The 15,429-nt window shown below is 41.2% G+C and overlaps 1 protein-coding gene across 1 annotated transcript in view; it reads right to left on the bottom strand.

The window, feature by feature from the left end:
- Positions 1 to 7,028: 7,028 nt before the first annotated feature.
- Positions 7,029 to 15,429, bottom strand: part of LOC112136480 (myelin protein zero-like protein 2) — a 28,908-nt gene continuing 20,507 nt past the window's right edge. Inside the window, exons 2-5 of the mRNA XM_024258194.2 lie at positions 11,839 to 12,008; positions 11,453 to 11,663; positions 10,436 to 10,604; positions 7,029 to 8,436 (exon numbers count right to left, since the gene is read on the bottom strand). Coding sequence (XP_024113962.1) covers positions 8,280 to 8,436; positions 10,436 to 10,604; positions 11,453 to 11,663; positions 11,839 to 12,008 — 707 coding nt within the window. The 3' untranslated portion in view covers positions 7,029 to 8,279. The remainder of the gene's footprint in view (positions 8,437 to 10,435; positions 10,605 to 11,452; positions 11,664 to 11,838; positions 12,009 to 15,429) is intronic.

The raw sequence follows: 15,429 nt of genomic DNA on the forward strand, positions 1-15,429 counted from the left end.
CATTGTTTATTCTCTGTGATATTTGAAAAATTCCCTCTGCTTATGCCTTAATCCCAACCGCCCTTACACCTGGATGTGGGAGAAAAACGGGCAAGTCTGAACTGAGCATGCAGGGGGTCTGCACACAATTTTAGGATTGTGTAACGCTTGGCTCACACCAGACACAGAAGCGGAGTGCAGGCGGAGTGCACGCGGTATCTGCTTAAGACATGTAGACAGACACGTAAACAGACACGTAAACAGACACGTAGACAGACACGTAGACAGACACGTAGACAGGCGTAACGCCTTGTTAACACCAGATGTTGAATTGCTGTGAAGCTGCATGGAACGGAGGCCCTTCCATTCGGCGCCCTTGTTAACCTGCAGTGTAGTTCACACCAGACGTGAAATGCCACACGCCTCCGCGGCCTGCTCGTGCAGTGCAGCAATCGATTTGGCGTCTAGTCTATTTTTTGTGCAAGCAGGAAGTTACTCCAAGACACACAAGAAAATCCTGTAAATTTTTAAAATCTAACCATTTTTTCATAATAAAATACCACAATGGACAAATGCGATCATATTTTTTCCGCGTGCGGACTGAACCAGGCGTAACGCTCGGTTATCCCATGGAGCAAAAATGGACGTACACATTTTTTCTATGGGCATGCTGCAGGCAATAATTAATAAGCGCTCTTTTTGCGCCTGTTGCATAATGTTTGTATGCAGCCAGGCTGTTAAATAAGAGGAAATTAGCAAGAGTGTAGTATCTGTAGGCATCCTACAGGTGTCCTACGGGCACTTACGTAACACCGGCTCAGATTGACCGCGTCAGTAAGGAGCCAGTACATGTTACTGATGACTACTGCGGCGTAAGGACAGCATAAGTGCCAGTAACTTCCATTATCTTTACAAGCACTTCACAATACTCTTACCACATGCATGCCAATGGCAGGTTCCAAGGGCGGAGCTGGAGGTGGGGGTGCAGCTGATAAGAAGCTAATTTTTGACTTGCATTAAGAAATCACCAATGCAAGCTTCTTTAAGTTTTAGTAATAGCACCTTAACTAAAATATTAATGCTATTAATTATAAATATTAATTAATATTAATATCAGTAACAAAAGAAAATAGTTTGAAATAGACATTTTTGATCCTTTCATGGTTCTGTTGTTCTCATTTGCCAACCTTCTAAAGTCTTCTGCCCCCCACCCCCCCTCCTGTTCACTCATTTAAGATGTAGTAGCTCCATCTTTGGTACGTTCCATTTTCATGACATCCTGTTTTAGTGGACGCAGGAGCCTCAAGGGAGCTAAAAGACACTCCTGTACTCACCCTAAGATGCAGCCCCCTCTATGGTTGTCTATGACCTCCTATGGGTTGGGTCAGGCCAAAGACCTGCAGCACCTGTACAGGTCGACACCCCATACCAGTGCATGTGGTTGAGGTATTTAGGAAAAAAAACAAACACAACTGAGATTGAGCGCAGAAGTCACGTCAAACATTAATCAGATTTAGATCTCTGGTTTCTGTTTCCAATTTAGTGGAGTAAAAATCCAGAATACTTTCACTTCACAATCTGGAATTTATACCTTTTACAACATTTTTTTCTTTACAACTGCCAAAAGTTATGCATGATACTGCCCGGAGAGGGGCGTCACAGGCTCCCCTCTGTCTTCTATTAATGTTATATAATACGTGACTCATTGGCATAGAAGCCCCGCTTCATTTTTTCCAACTTTTTCCAGGTGAAAGCGCTTACCTTACCTTACAGGGCCTGTTCTAATTCTGGCAGAACACAGACTTGTGCTTGTTTCCTGTGTGTATCCTCTTACACACAGCCCATTGCAGTGTGTGAAGCTTTGTGGATGTAAACACAGCCTCTCTGTGCTGTGACAGTAGGCGATCTCAGTTTCATGTCCTCCTTTACAGTGGAAACGCTCTAATCTTACGGGCTTCCTGGCGTCTCCGAACAACAAGAGACCTGTTCTTCCCATGTCGACACTAATAAAGGTGGATTCAGTTGTTGGGCCAAACAGACTTATTATCCACTGTCCTATAATGTGAGGCTTTTGCAATCTTTTCATCACTTTACAGAGACAGACTTTTCTGCATGTAAAAAGCTTTTGCATTCAGATATGTTTCATTCACAACAGGTTACTAACAGCTTTGTGCGACAGTCGGAACGCCCGTCTGAATACAATGCCCTGAGAATGAAGTTAAACCCCTCCTTCTACCTGTTTGAATAAGCACGACTATATCATGGGTAAACTGAGTCACACACAAAGCACTGGAGTAGCTTTTATTTCTCTCAGTGAGACATGTCACACCAAGCCCATGTTTTTTGTGCGTGTCTGCACACAGCTGAGTGTGTACCAAGGAATGCTTTGGTATTTTCCTTCCCTGCAAAAGGTACACTCCTTATCCATTCAGCGAGGTATCAGGAGAAAAAAAAAGTCACAAAGAAAGAGACAAAACTATTAGGAAAGTTCCACTGAAGAAAATCACATTTTCCTCGTTCTAGCTTTTTTGACGTTGCTTTAAAGTGTTGCGTGTGTGTCACATTATTTTTCAGTCATGTTCTGTTAGGTGAGATGAGCAAGAAAAAGATCAAAATAACTCTATCATAGTGACAAAAAAAGAATTATTCAAGTTTTGATTTGATCGATTGCCTTTATTTAACCAGATAAAAGACCGGTTGAGATCAAGATCTCATGTACAAGTGCGACCGGGCCAAAATGTAGTAACGCATGTCGTAATAAACGTCATGATGAAGCGATATTCAGATAAAATAAAATGGGCAGAGCCTCAAAAAGAGGATAGTACAGGAAAAAGGTTTCATAAATTGAGATAGATGTATCATTTTCTACAGCGAACAATATATTTTGAGACAAGAACACTGTTTATATCATATTATATGACTCTTGTTTGATATTCAGAATGTTAAAAATGCATTTAGGGAAATCAGGTTTGACAGTTTCAGCTCTGATTTCAGACAGAATCTACTGTAGATCCAACTTTTTAACATTATATGAAAATTTCCCCAAACACAATAGTTATGATACATGATCATTGTGTGGAAAAAAACAATAATATTGTTTGATGCTACTTTCACCCTGTGGATGTGATTCACGTACAAGAACGCGTGTTCTTCAACTCGTGGTTTGCCCTTGGGGTTTACACGGGACAAGCGGAGGAGGAGCTTCTTTTTCTGCTTCTTACTAGCTTGTTGCAGTTGTTTTTTTTTCTTTTACAGCTCTATTTATTTTTAATTTCTCCATTATAATCGATTTTTAAACCTTGGCACTTATGTGAATTAAAAGGAAACCATCAATTTATCACTACCAAATCCGAGTCCCTGATCGGTCAAAGTTCAACTTGGTTTAACTTTCAACGAGCTTTCTATGACCACGCCCAAAAATGGTCATTGAAACTTGCGTAGCGATCCGTGAACTTTAGAGATTTGAGCACAGAAGCCCAAAATATGCATATACATATGTTTATATAGACTTTTCATTGGAAGTGGTCGCTTGAGCGTAAGTTGTCAAGGGTGGTGTGAATGTAGCTTAATCGCAGGTTTACGCCGGGTTCACACTGGATGCGGAAGCGCCGGGGAACAGCACGTTGAAAAGAGGCCACGGTCATCCGTGCAGCGGATTGTTTTGGCGTCTGCTCTATTTTGTGCACGAGCTGCGAGCGATCCGCGTCAATCCTGTCAGGAAGTAACATCAAGATACACGAGAAAATCTGGTTTATTTTCTAAATATAACAATTTTTTCACAATAAAACACTGAAATTGAAAATTGCGATCATGTTTTGGTATCTAAACAGACTGTAGCGATGGTAATAAACATACAATCACAACACACACACCCAGACACACAAAAAAACTAGACAAACACACACTTCTCTCTGTGTATCTCAACAACAGATAACTAAAAGAAGTGTAGGCCTACTAACTACTTTCTTCTTCTTAGCAGAAACATGAGGTCATATATTTAGTTTATTAGCTTCCCCAAGATGGAAAATAAAATAAAAACCCAGCAGAAGCGGCTGCTCCGTGGTGCTCCGGAGCGCTCAGTGGCGCCTCCCCGTCCAGTGTGAACCTAGCCTAACACTATGATAATTGCATGGAGTGAAATTACCACCTGTAGTTCACATCCTACCATTTTTGGATCCTGTTTTTTTTTTTTTTGGCTTGTGTTTGTTTTATTGTGAAAAAGTGCATCCCCTCCATCAGTTAGTCCCTGCACTTCTACATGTGACCACTTTTCACCTAAACACTGTCCGAAATATAACAAAAATGACATAAATATGTGTAAAATTTGCTGCAAATTCCCCAGAGTTTCTTGGAGAGAGATTGTTGGTCCAATAAAGGAAGCCCAGAAGACGTGTTTGTGCTAAAATATGATTACAGCAGTAAATGCTGAGGTAATGGGGTGTTCAAAGTGCTGATTCTGCTGTTCACTGTTTTCTACTGACCTTTGTGTTGCTTCCCCCTCTCAGTATTCATTTCAACCAAGCCACATGTGTGGCATTATAAATTCAAAAGCTGTCCATTATTGAAGCTCATCTGCCTCACAGCAGAACCCGTGGTGCATGTTTTTTGAGTTATCTCCAGCTTCCTGACTTCTTTAACCCTTTGAACCCTTCCTTAACTCGGTGACCTTGATCTTACCTGGTGACCTGCAGCACATAATCCTGCTGATTTAATGAAGGGCATCAAGTAGATCTAATTTCTAACCCTGCTTTCTTTTTTTTTTCCTTTTCACTGCTTTACCACCCACCTGTCACTCAGCTCCCTGGCTGCATGGATCTGTATGACAAGTGACTCAGGCGGTTCAGTTTTGCATCAACAGAGCAAAAGCATTGTATGTAGGCGTGGAGAGGAGTGGATGCATTCCACTGGGTTTCAGAAAGTAGCTGCTGTGAGTCACAAAGAATACAAATTTGCCTTTTCTCTAATTCACCTCATGAGGCAAGACATGTAAACACTCAACGAACTTGACGAACAGCATAAGAATCAAGCTTTCTGTTCGGAAACAAAGACAATGAAAAGTATTAAACAATATTCCAAATGATTATTTGAAAGGCTCCCATGATAACAATTTGAATCCCAAGTAAAGCAAGTCGTTATTGAAAAAGATAATTCACTTGTTGCTTTTAGAATAAAGGGTTTTGAAATACATTTGTATATATCTTGCCTAAAAACATTTAAAAAATATATTTATAAGTAACACGTGTACAATTTAAAGCCTTAGTCACTTGCACTCGATTGACCTGCACGGGTGCTGTGAGTTTTTGGGCTGTCCAGGACAGTTGAGGGTTGTAGACAGGAGTTGCCACGTCTTAAGAGGAACGCTGTTCTCTTCCAAGTTGGCTGTGGTGCAGTGGTAGGGCGGTTGATCTCTGATCGAAAGATTGCAGGTTCAATTCCCACCTTGCCCACCCATGTGTTGAAGTGTCCTTGGGCAAGACACTGAACCCCACATTGTCTCGGGTGGAAGGTTGGCGCCAGTGTGTGAATGGATGAACGGGTCTGTGACTGTGAAGGGCTTTGGGTCTTTGAAGAAAGTAATAAAGCGCTATATAAGTGTACAACATTCACCATTTTAGGCTTGTAGAGCTACCTCAAGGGCCGTCATGAAAATTGATTGTGATAAGTTTATCGTGAAGTATTCATAAGGTAACATAAGTGGCTCGCACTTAAGACATATGGGTCATGCTATTGTATGGTGTTCACTCAAGTGGTTTGTTCGATTCATTTTTTACTGTCACAAGTATTTTCTTCCAAAATTCTAAGCAGGAAATAGACGCTTGTGGACCATCAGGGATTTTCTGCGTTTTACTTCAAGAGGCTAACAGTCATAAATATAGCTCGTAAGTCCCAAAGTCAGAGTCCCCATCTCTAATGTCTTTCTTCAATGCCCTGTATCTCAATACATGTATAGCCTCAGTCACATGCACCCACATACAGTTGCTGTGTTTTTGGGTTGTCTGGGCCCATGGAAGGTTGCAGACAGGAGTGGAACAAGAAGACAGGTGTGTCTTGTGGTTCACTTGTGTGGCCACCTCAAGGGTCGTCAAGAAAATTGATAGTACCATTTGTCAATGTGTTCTTGGGCAAGACAATGAACCCCAAATTTGCTCTGGCGGAAGGTTGGCGCCAGTGTTTGAATGGTTGAATGGGTGTCCGACTGTAAAGCGCTTTGAGCCTTCTATTTGGGCCTTGGGTTGTCCGGGCCTGTAGAGAGTTGTAGACAGGAATGGAACCCCATGACTGGTGTGTCTTGGTGAACTGGTGAACTTTTTTTTTCAAGGATTTTTTACCTTCGCTGGTGTCTGTAGCAGACATGAAATCCTGTGCATATTTGTCAAAGGAAGGATCACGCATCAATATAAGTGTGGGGTCATCTGATCATCAGTCTAAGACTCTAAAAGTGGGACCCAGTACCTCCCTGTTTGACACTCAGAATTAAGGGGTTGGATTGGGGGGTTAAACCACCAAATGGTTCCAGAGCCTGAACTGTGTCTTTAGCTCACCGCTCCCCCAGGGGATGGGTCAAATGCAGAGAACAAATTTCACACTTTAACACAAGAGGTGTGCAGTCGATACATAAACACAAGTAGGATGCCTGTACAATACACACACAACACTCTGATTTCCTTACTACGACATGTCACCTGCAGCACGCCCATAGAAAAAATGTCCATGAACATTTTCACTCATCACGGTCTATGATCTTGATATTTCATGAGAGCTATCTGCATGCCTTGCACAGGTTTTCTCATTTTTTATCCTCAGATATCCCATATCCACCCGCTGGGCCGTTTTAACCCTCATGCTCTCTTATAGGGTCCAGATGACCCCACCCTTATATTGATGTGTGATCCCTCCCAATGACAAATGTGGACAGGATTTTATATCTGCCACGGACACAAGTGAAGATAAAAGAATAATTGAAAAAAAAGGTTCAGCGCACTGTCTTATGGGGTGCAGATGACCCTACTTTTAATGTAAACATGCCCAGGATAGCACAAGGGTTAATGAAGGTTTTATCTTTCTTTCTTTATGTCTGAAGAGTCAATAACTCTTTAAGCTTTGACAGCCTGCATAGTTGCGAGGCATCTATGTTCCTTAACGCACAACAACACACTACTTTTGCAAAAAAACATATATTCATGTTCAGGCAGTAAAGTACAGTCAAACTGAAAGTCTGTCACTCAGTAACTGAAGCTTCGCCCAGTGGGACAGACTTTGGTCCCGGCACACAAACACCCACTCACACAAACATTAAAAACACAAATGAAAAAGAAAACAGTTTCAAACATTGAAGGAACAAGCAAAACAATCACAGCCACAGCCAATAAACGGAGCACCGACATATTGAACCAGCAGCAAATTAAACAGTCATTCCCTGCAGTCGTAGATACAGGTAAATGTTTGACGAGCTCCGTGGACGGAACAGAAGCACCATAAACACACGACTGGAGACGGTGCATTAAAATAATAATGGACCATAAATGCTCCATAACAAGATCAATCTCTTACATAATAGATGAGCACTGTCAAATCGGTTTAAGATTTTGAAGCACAGGGTGGTGAGTTTGTGCTTACATCAACTGAATGCAATGGGATTTACCAGAGATGTTTAAGTCCTGTTTGAAACATTCAAATATTTTTGATAAATCTATAAAACTAGATAGAAAAATACAGAAAACCATAAAAGAACTCCAGTCAAAAATGGTGTCCAATAAGAAGGAAAGACAAGGATGACGTCAAAGGAGTTTTCAGATCTTCAGAGAAGATGGATTCCTATTGTGTTGCACCAGATTGACTTCACAACACTTTGTGGTTTCTTTACCAAATAAGTGGAAGAGTCAGGAATCAATGATGAGCTGACTGTGAAGTCATCGTAGACCCTTTAAAGAGGATACTGGCTTTATTCAAGTTTAGCTCCGGAAATGGCTCATCATGGCAGGAACGACCTTCTTATTTCTTACTGTCCTCAAAAAAACAATTTCACTTCCATCAAAACTTTTCTTCACTTCTCCTGTGAATGTTTCAGCTCTTTCTTTACATCTCATTTCAGTCTTTCAGAGAAGCTTGGATTTCTCTGGGATTGTTTTAAAGAGATCTACATTTTCCGCTTCATCGAACACTGTGGCTCTTTTCATCATCGCAGCGCCACTTTCTGTGCAGAACACGGGATCCCACGGCGCTGTCTGGCTGAGCTTCCGCCAAGCCGCTCTGGCTGGCGACACATCAGCATCTCTCTCTCCGTCTCTTCCCAGACCTCCTCAGTCGGAGTCGTTGCCGTCGTCATCATCGTCATCATCTTCGCCCTCGTCTGAGGAGCTCGGGTCTTTGGTGCTGGCGTCTGAGATCATGCCATCTGAACTGTCGATCTCTATGAGAGACTCCGCCGTGTAGAGATGGACGGCCCTTGACGGGTGACTGGAACGTGAACACATACACACAGAAGACACATCCACCAGGGGCGGGGAAAGGGGGAGTTAAAACAACAGAGCATGGAAATGCATTAAATATAAATTCACACATGAAGCATTCATGAAGCATGGATGCAGACAAAGAGGTGTCGACGAAACAGAGGACAAAAGGATGTTCATCTTTCATTCGACTTTCTTTGCTTTTTTTGATTTGGAAATTGTATTCAAGCAAGAATCAGTAAACACTCTTTAAAGTCCCCCATGACAATTTTTGTATTTTAAAAAAACGTTCCAGTAGTGTTTTAATTATGATTATGAAGTTTTTAACCAAAATCCCACAACCTTAATGTCTTAAAAATAAATTTTTCATGATGATCTGAAGCTTCTGTTTCCAAAATCTCCTCTGAGGGGGGGTGGCTTTTGGAGCTGAGCTGAGTAGCCCCGCCCCTGATCTCCCCTGTCTGATTGTGATAGCTCTGTGTCTCTCTAGCGTAAATCTTCACTATTGCTACATAAAAACATCCATCAATCTGGGTAATGTCCAGCCGTATGGTTCTGATCCGGATGTCAGCTGGACGAGGAAGTGAAGATCTTCATGGACAGAACTTCCTCCAAAATCCTGATTCTTTCTCCTTCCAGTTCACCAAAGACTCTTTTAGCTAATTCTCCAATGTTTATTGACTGTGATCAATACATTCAATCATTGGTTTCTCAGAGTTCTTGATAAAATAATCAAAGCTAACATCAAAATGCTCTTTCATTGATTTACAATCCTTTCCAACTGCGGTCAAATGAGCCGCCGTTCACATTTCCGTGGTCACATCAAGAAGCTCCGTGGAGTCTGGTGGAGATTTTCCAGCGTTCTCAGTCCTGCTACCGTAAGTATTGGATGAAACTCACACCAAAAATCCAGTGATGCTGATTTGACCACAGAAATGTGAACGGCGGCTCATTTGACTGCAGTCAATGTGAAGATACCATCTTCTCTTCTCCAGAACCTGAACTAGACACTAGGAACAGATGAGGGTTTAGTTAAGGCTGTAACGAGCATCCAGGTGCTCAGGTATTCGCAACGTTCAATAAAAACTCAGAATTTTCATCAGAGGGAGACTTTAAAGAAAGATCTGAAACCCAAGAAAGAGGAAAAGAGGCACCACATGCTCAGGAAATGATTTTTCAGAGAAAAAAAAACAGTTTAGAGTTCATGATTTGGTGTAAGACACTTTATATAGCCATCATAACAACACAATCAAATTGAAATCTTACAAGAGCAGAAGTGCATTTGTTTCTATTAGTGATTATTGTTAAAAAATATATATATATACTTTCTAACAAGTGCTTACCTTTGGATTTTATATAAAAATCATCACATTTATCGATATAACACAAAATGTGTCTAGTATTAACAGAAAAAGAAAATGTAAAAATACAGTAACGTATTCTCAGTAGTGAAACAAAGCAGAAACCAGCCCGATGTTTGGATCAAACAGCCAGCACACAACCACAGAAATGAAGAGAGATTTACAGTTCCATAACCTCCTCCTTCAAGGGACAGTTCAGTCAAAACATGGAAAGCGCTCAGTCATTGTTCTGTCTCGTCTCTGATTCTTGAAATAATATCTTGTACCACAGTTGGTACATTTTGGAGATAAATGAAACTGGAATTCATCATCGTCTGCTCCGAACAGGAAATGCATGTAGAAGTCCATTTAGATGAACATGAAGATAAATGTATTAAACATTAGTTTGTGTCCAGAAATGTAAGGCTGGTGATGATCAAATTGAGGCGATCGTCTTTTCTGCTTAAAGGCACTTTCCACATTTATTTATGCGTAGTCAAAGCTGTTAGTCCAACTCTGAGGTCCAAAGACAGTGAAACGTCCAGAAGTAAAAAAGAGAGGCCCGATCACCCCGAGATGGAGCAGGACATGCCCTGATCCCCAGAGTCCCCAAGAGAATAGGAGTAAGTTTTGGTTCTTCCGCCCTCGGTCTTTCACTGGGCTTACCACGCAGTGGGGTCTTTCCTCTCTTTGCGGGGAGCCTCCTCGATCCCCCCCTGCTCTCTGTGCCTCCTCCTGTACTTCCTTAAGGATACGATGACGAGGAGGAGGATCACCAGCACGGTGATGCCACCCCCAATGGCGAACGCCAGAAGGAGAAGTTCAGAGAAAGAGGCTGAAAGACAGAAAAAGAGGGAGGAGCTTTCCTTCAAAACCAGAGGAAATACGTCACCACAAAGGACAAGACCTCCCATCTAAACTTGGAATATTGGTCCACAGAACAAACTCATTCTGACCTCACGATTAGGCAGATTTGTGTGTTGTAAAGTGTATAGTGTCCTACACAAAAGACAGAGGAAGTTTCAAAGTAGTTGCATCATCAAAGGTTTGTATGAAGAAAGAGGAAAGCTTAAGGTGTGACAGTGTGACTGTGTACTTTCGGGAGAAATTTGTTCTTTTTTGTGGGTTGAAGTGAAATACAAACATTCTAACATTTTATTTTTGGTCTGATCAACACAATTTAGATCTACATATAAAAGATAAAAATGAAAATAAAATTGGTTAAACTTGCGCCTCAAAGAGATTTAACCGACCACGAAAGGTCTAGATTACTATTTGACTGATCCAGCATTCGCACTACAGTGGTGTAGTGTGATACAGTCACGTAAAAACTCAATCACACTTTCAGCGATTTCAGCAATCTTGGTTTAAAAAAAAGCTTTTTCAATTGAATATTCATAATATAATAAGCTCATTGGCCTTGAGGTAGAGTGTCCATCATGAGACTGGAAGGTTGTGAGTTCAAATCCCAGCCGAGTAATACCAAAGACTCAAAAATGGGACTCAAGGCCTCCCTGTTTGACACTCATCATTAAGGGGTTGGACTGGGGGGTTGAACCACTAAATGGTTCCTGAGTGCAGCTATGTCTGCAGCTCACCCCTCCCCCAGGGGATGGGTCAAATCCAGAGAACAAATTTCAACTAATGGGAGTTCAAGTTTAATGAGATGGGCGCTTTGCTTACCTGTGGTGACAACAAGGAGTCGAATTTCTCCAAGTGCACCGTGGGCATCAGGCGGGTTCTTCACCTGGCAGGTGTAGGTGCCATTGTAGGTAAACTTTACTTCTTTGATTATGATGGAGGCATCACGGCCCATGACATCACCGGCCCAAGAAACGCGCTTCCTGAACAAGCCGTCCGGAGGAGGATACGGTTTCTCGTGGTAATAGAAAACCTACAGGTAAAATATGAAGAGTAAAGCTGTTTAAAACACTAAGAGCGGTGATTGGTTGTTTTACCCCAGAATGACCAATTCTGTTGCTGCATGGGAAGATAGACATCTAGTTTACGTAATAAACAAAGATACTTTTGCTGTCTCTGCTCTAAATATGAAGGTATATCAAACTCACCGACTCCTCTCTCCCTTTCGTGAGCGGTTTAAAAGTCCAGGAAACAGTGAGACTTCGGGGGTTGATGGGAATTTGGCTGTCAAATGTGCACTTGAGGCGAACATCTGTCCCGTTCACCGCTTCAACATCTCCAGGTGTGTAGATACGCATTCCTGCGACCGGCAGAACCCCTGCAGCATACGAGCAGAAGTTTATTCCCTTTGTGAACTTAGAAATGATGAAATCCTGGATCGTAAAAACGCACTGATTTCACTTCGAAGCTTACTGTGAGTATTGCCTATAACACAACTTTTTCTTAGTCTGAGCTGATACAGTAAAATTAGATTTTAAGTCTTGGCCATATGTGCATTACATACATTTAAATTGTCAATAAAGTCTACTTCAGTTCGTTTAGCAGAATTCAAATCAGTTAAACTTTATTGAGTGTCGAATCCACCGTTTATAGGATTTAAATAGACTGGGAAAAGTGTTGAATCATGTTGGCAAGAATGTTTCCCATCCTCGCAGTGATGGATGAAGTTCTTTTACAATTGAGTTAACTGTGCTACACACAAGCAAAGAGCCACACTCACACACAAAATGGATCCATTATCCAGGGAAGACGAACAGAAAGCTTCTTTTCTGCTCAGCTTTTAGAGGGAAATATGTAAAGGCACTTTCCTTCTCTGGAGATTACAGCCTTCTTTAAGACAGTTTCTGCTTAAGAGGCTCTCCGCGATTGGGTGTAACAAGCATTAGTGTCTACTTTACCTGTGATGCATATTTATACAAATAAAGCAGTTTAAAGTGCAATTTTTTATATGTTTAGTTTTATTTGAGTGAAAAAGAAAATTGCAGATCCTAAACACTGTTTGAACTTTGAAAGATGACTTGAGTGAAAATCAACATGTGATTCGTCCTTCTGTTAGAGCCGGTCCACATGTTGGAGGAGATTGGTCAAAGCTGAGCTGAGTGCTACAGGAGCTGTTACTAGATCAGCCTCGACTTGACTTGAACTGACTCTACTGAAACTTCACTTGGTGCTCTACTGCACTGTGGCTTTGAGTTTTTTAGTATCTAATCACCAGTGGCATATCGCCTGGGCATAGGCGACCTAGGCGGCCGCCTAGTCTGCCATCTGCTGGAGGGGGCGCCAAATCACAATGCTTATATATTTTAATTCATTTTTTTTTTACAGTTTGACATACCACTCATTTAATGTAAAAATAATTGAAAAACATAAATAAAATAACTCAAAAGTTCGATGTAATCAGGTCCTTCCTAATGCTGTCTAAGCTAGGTGGTGGTGGTGGGGTTCTTTAAAACTTTAACCCAATTAATGCCTGAATTAATTTCCAGCTATGAAAAAAGATATTCACTTATGTTTTTGCTTTTAAGTAAATGCTACATGTAGGTAATTTTATAGCTGATTTGGTTTGTCGCATATTTGAGACAGCAGGCATTAAGAGGCTAAGGATGGAAAAACAAGCCCTCAGGGGCGGCATGAAGGGAAAAGGGAAACGAAGAGGAGGAAAAACAGACTCAAAGCAAAGGTTTGTTTGTTTTACTTATATAAAATTGTTTGGAAATTGCATTTTGGTCAAAAAAGAGAAAAAAGATCAAGAGATCCTGGGTTCGGTTCCCAGCTGAGACAATCATATTAGAGTCCTGGAATGGGATGCAATTTTCTGTTTTTGTTTGGATGCGATGCAGCCCAGGGCCAGGCCTGAGTACAGATTGCTACATGTTCACAACAGATTTCCAAAACTACAATCCTCCAAGTCCTCAGAGGAGAATCTGTCAAGGGAAGAACCCACACAACAATCAGTGTGGCCATTTAGAGGGGGAACTATGGCAGGGAACACGTTGATGGGAGCACGGCTCCCTGAGCAACATTTTCTCCTCCTTATCAGGCTGGAGAGAGTTTCCTGTGAGCAGAGGGCACACACAGGGGTTCCTTCACATCATTAGATGGACTGGCCACTCTGTCATCGCCGGGCCCTACCAGCCTAATGCTCCCTAAATGAACTTGATGAAATCTGCTCGTTGTGTGTAGAAGTTAGAAATTCAGGCCTTTTTAAAACATTTGTAGGAAGAAGAGCCACCCTTCGATTCATCATTTCTTGCTTCTTCCTTTGGTCGTTAATTGGAAACCTGAAGAGTGAAGGTTCCTCTCAGAGAAGCTGTAAAAGACTCTGTGTGTGTGTTGACATCTAACACACACGTTTGAGGTAAGTCACTTATGAAACCTGTTTCGTGTGAAGGTTGGTCAGGAGAAAACATGGCAGAGAGCAGAAGAAGGGAGAAATATGAGCCACTTAAATGAGTTGCATGCCTTGCTTCCTTTTTCAGGAATAGATCCAGGAGAGAAGAAAAACACGGCCAGACTTCTCCAGCTGATTATTCCTTCTCTTTGGAGGTGAATTTAAATGCCCTTCAGATCTAAAAACAAGGATCCAATCTGAATACACAAATATGTGTCTTTAGGAATCAAAATAGCAGAACGCAGTGTGCTTTTGGTAAGTGGTATAAATGTTTTTAGCGAATGAAACTGGTGTAAATTAGAAGGATTTTTATAAACTTTGTAGTTTAGAGATCTTGAACCAGTTCCAGAACCACAATAGATACAAGTAGGAAACATTTTGGTGATTTTGCTTAAAAAAATTCAAAGAAAAAGTACAACTGTATTTTTACAGTCTTTTCAGAAATCCTAATGTACGAGGCAGGTCCTTTGGTAATGCTTCTTTGCAGGATTTTAACTAAAATAGTTTATGGGATAATAGAAAAGTGAAATTTTTTCATTATTACATGAATTACTTCAGGAACTCTGCGCATCTCGACTGTTCTTGAGCAACACAAACTAAAGGAAGATTGTAACACAATAGCCGGACTATATGTTACAGCCCCTCCCACTCCCAAATGTGACCCAATCCAAAAACCACAAAACGTTGCAGTTCCTCAAGAGACCACCAGAGGCTGGTTTCAAAAGCATGTCAAAATACGTAAAACGGGAGATTTTACACCTACAATAAATGTAAATCCAGCCGTATGTCAATCCTTTTAGTTATTTATTATTTTTCATTGCTTTATTTACCATTTATAAATAATGTATGAGTATGTGTTCCTATTGATTTTTTTCCTTTTTCGTTTGGTTCAGTTTAGGTAAACTCTATGGGGGTTAAAGAAACAATCCATCATGTGTGTCACAGGTTACAAGTCTGTCCATCTAACAGCTACCAGGACAAACGCTGATGCAGTTGGTGAGAGTCTATGTCAAGCAGGCACTTCAGTCAACTATTTGGCAGTTAGAATTCTTAAACAAAAAAAAGTAATGTAAGTTTTGTAAATTTTCCACATCACTGAAAATATGACCATTACTACGTTTTTGGGTCATGTGACTTCCTAACTCTACGCTTTGGGATTTCCCATCAAGATTGTTTTCTAGCTCTTCCTGTCTCACTGCTAAACAAGAGGATTAGGTGATTTATGACTGAAACTGACTGAAGACACGAGTCATGTGATTACTAACAACTGGATAACTGGAAACAAAACATGATTAAAGAGTTTGACGGACGGATGGATGGATGGATGGATGGATGGAGGCATGAACGG

The sequence above is a fragment of the Oryzias melastigma genome, linkage group LG13 (genome assembly GCF_002922805.2).
Source record: "Oryzias melastigma strain HK-1 linkage group LG13, ASM292280v2, whole genome shotgun sequence".
NCBI classification, from domain to species: domain Eukaryota; kingdom Metazoa; phylum Chordata; class Actinopteri; order Beloniformes; family Adrianichthyidae; genus Oryzias; species Oryzias melastigma.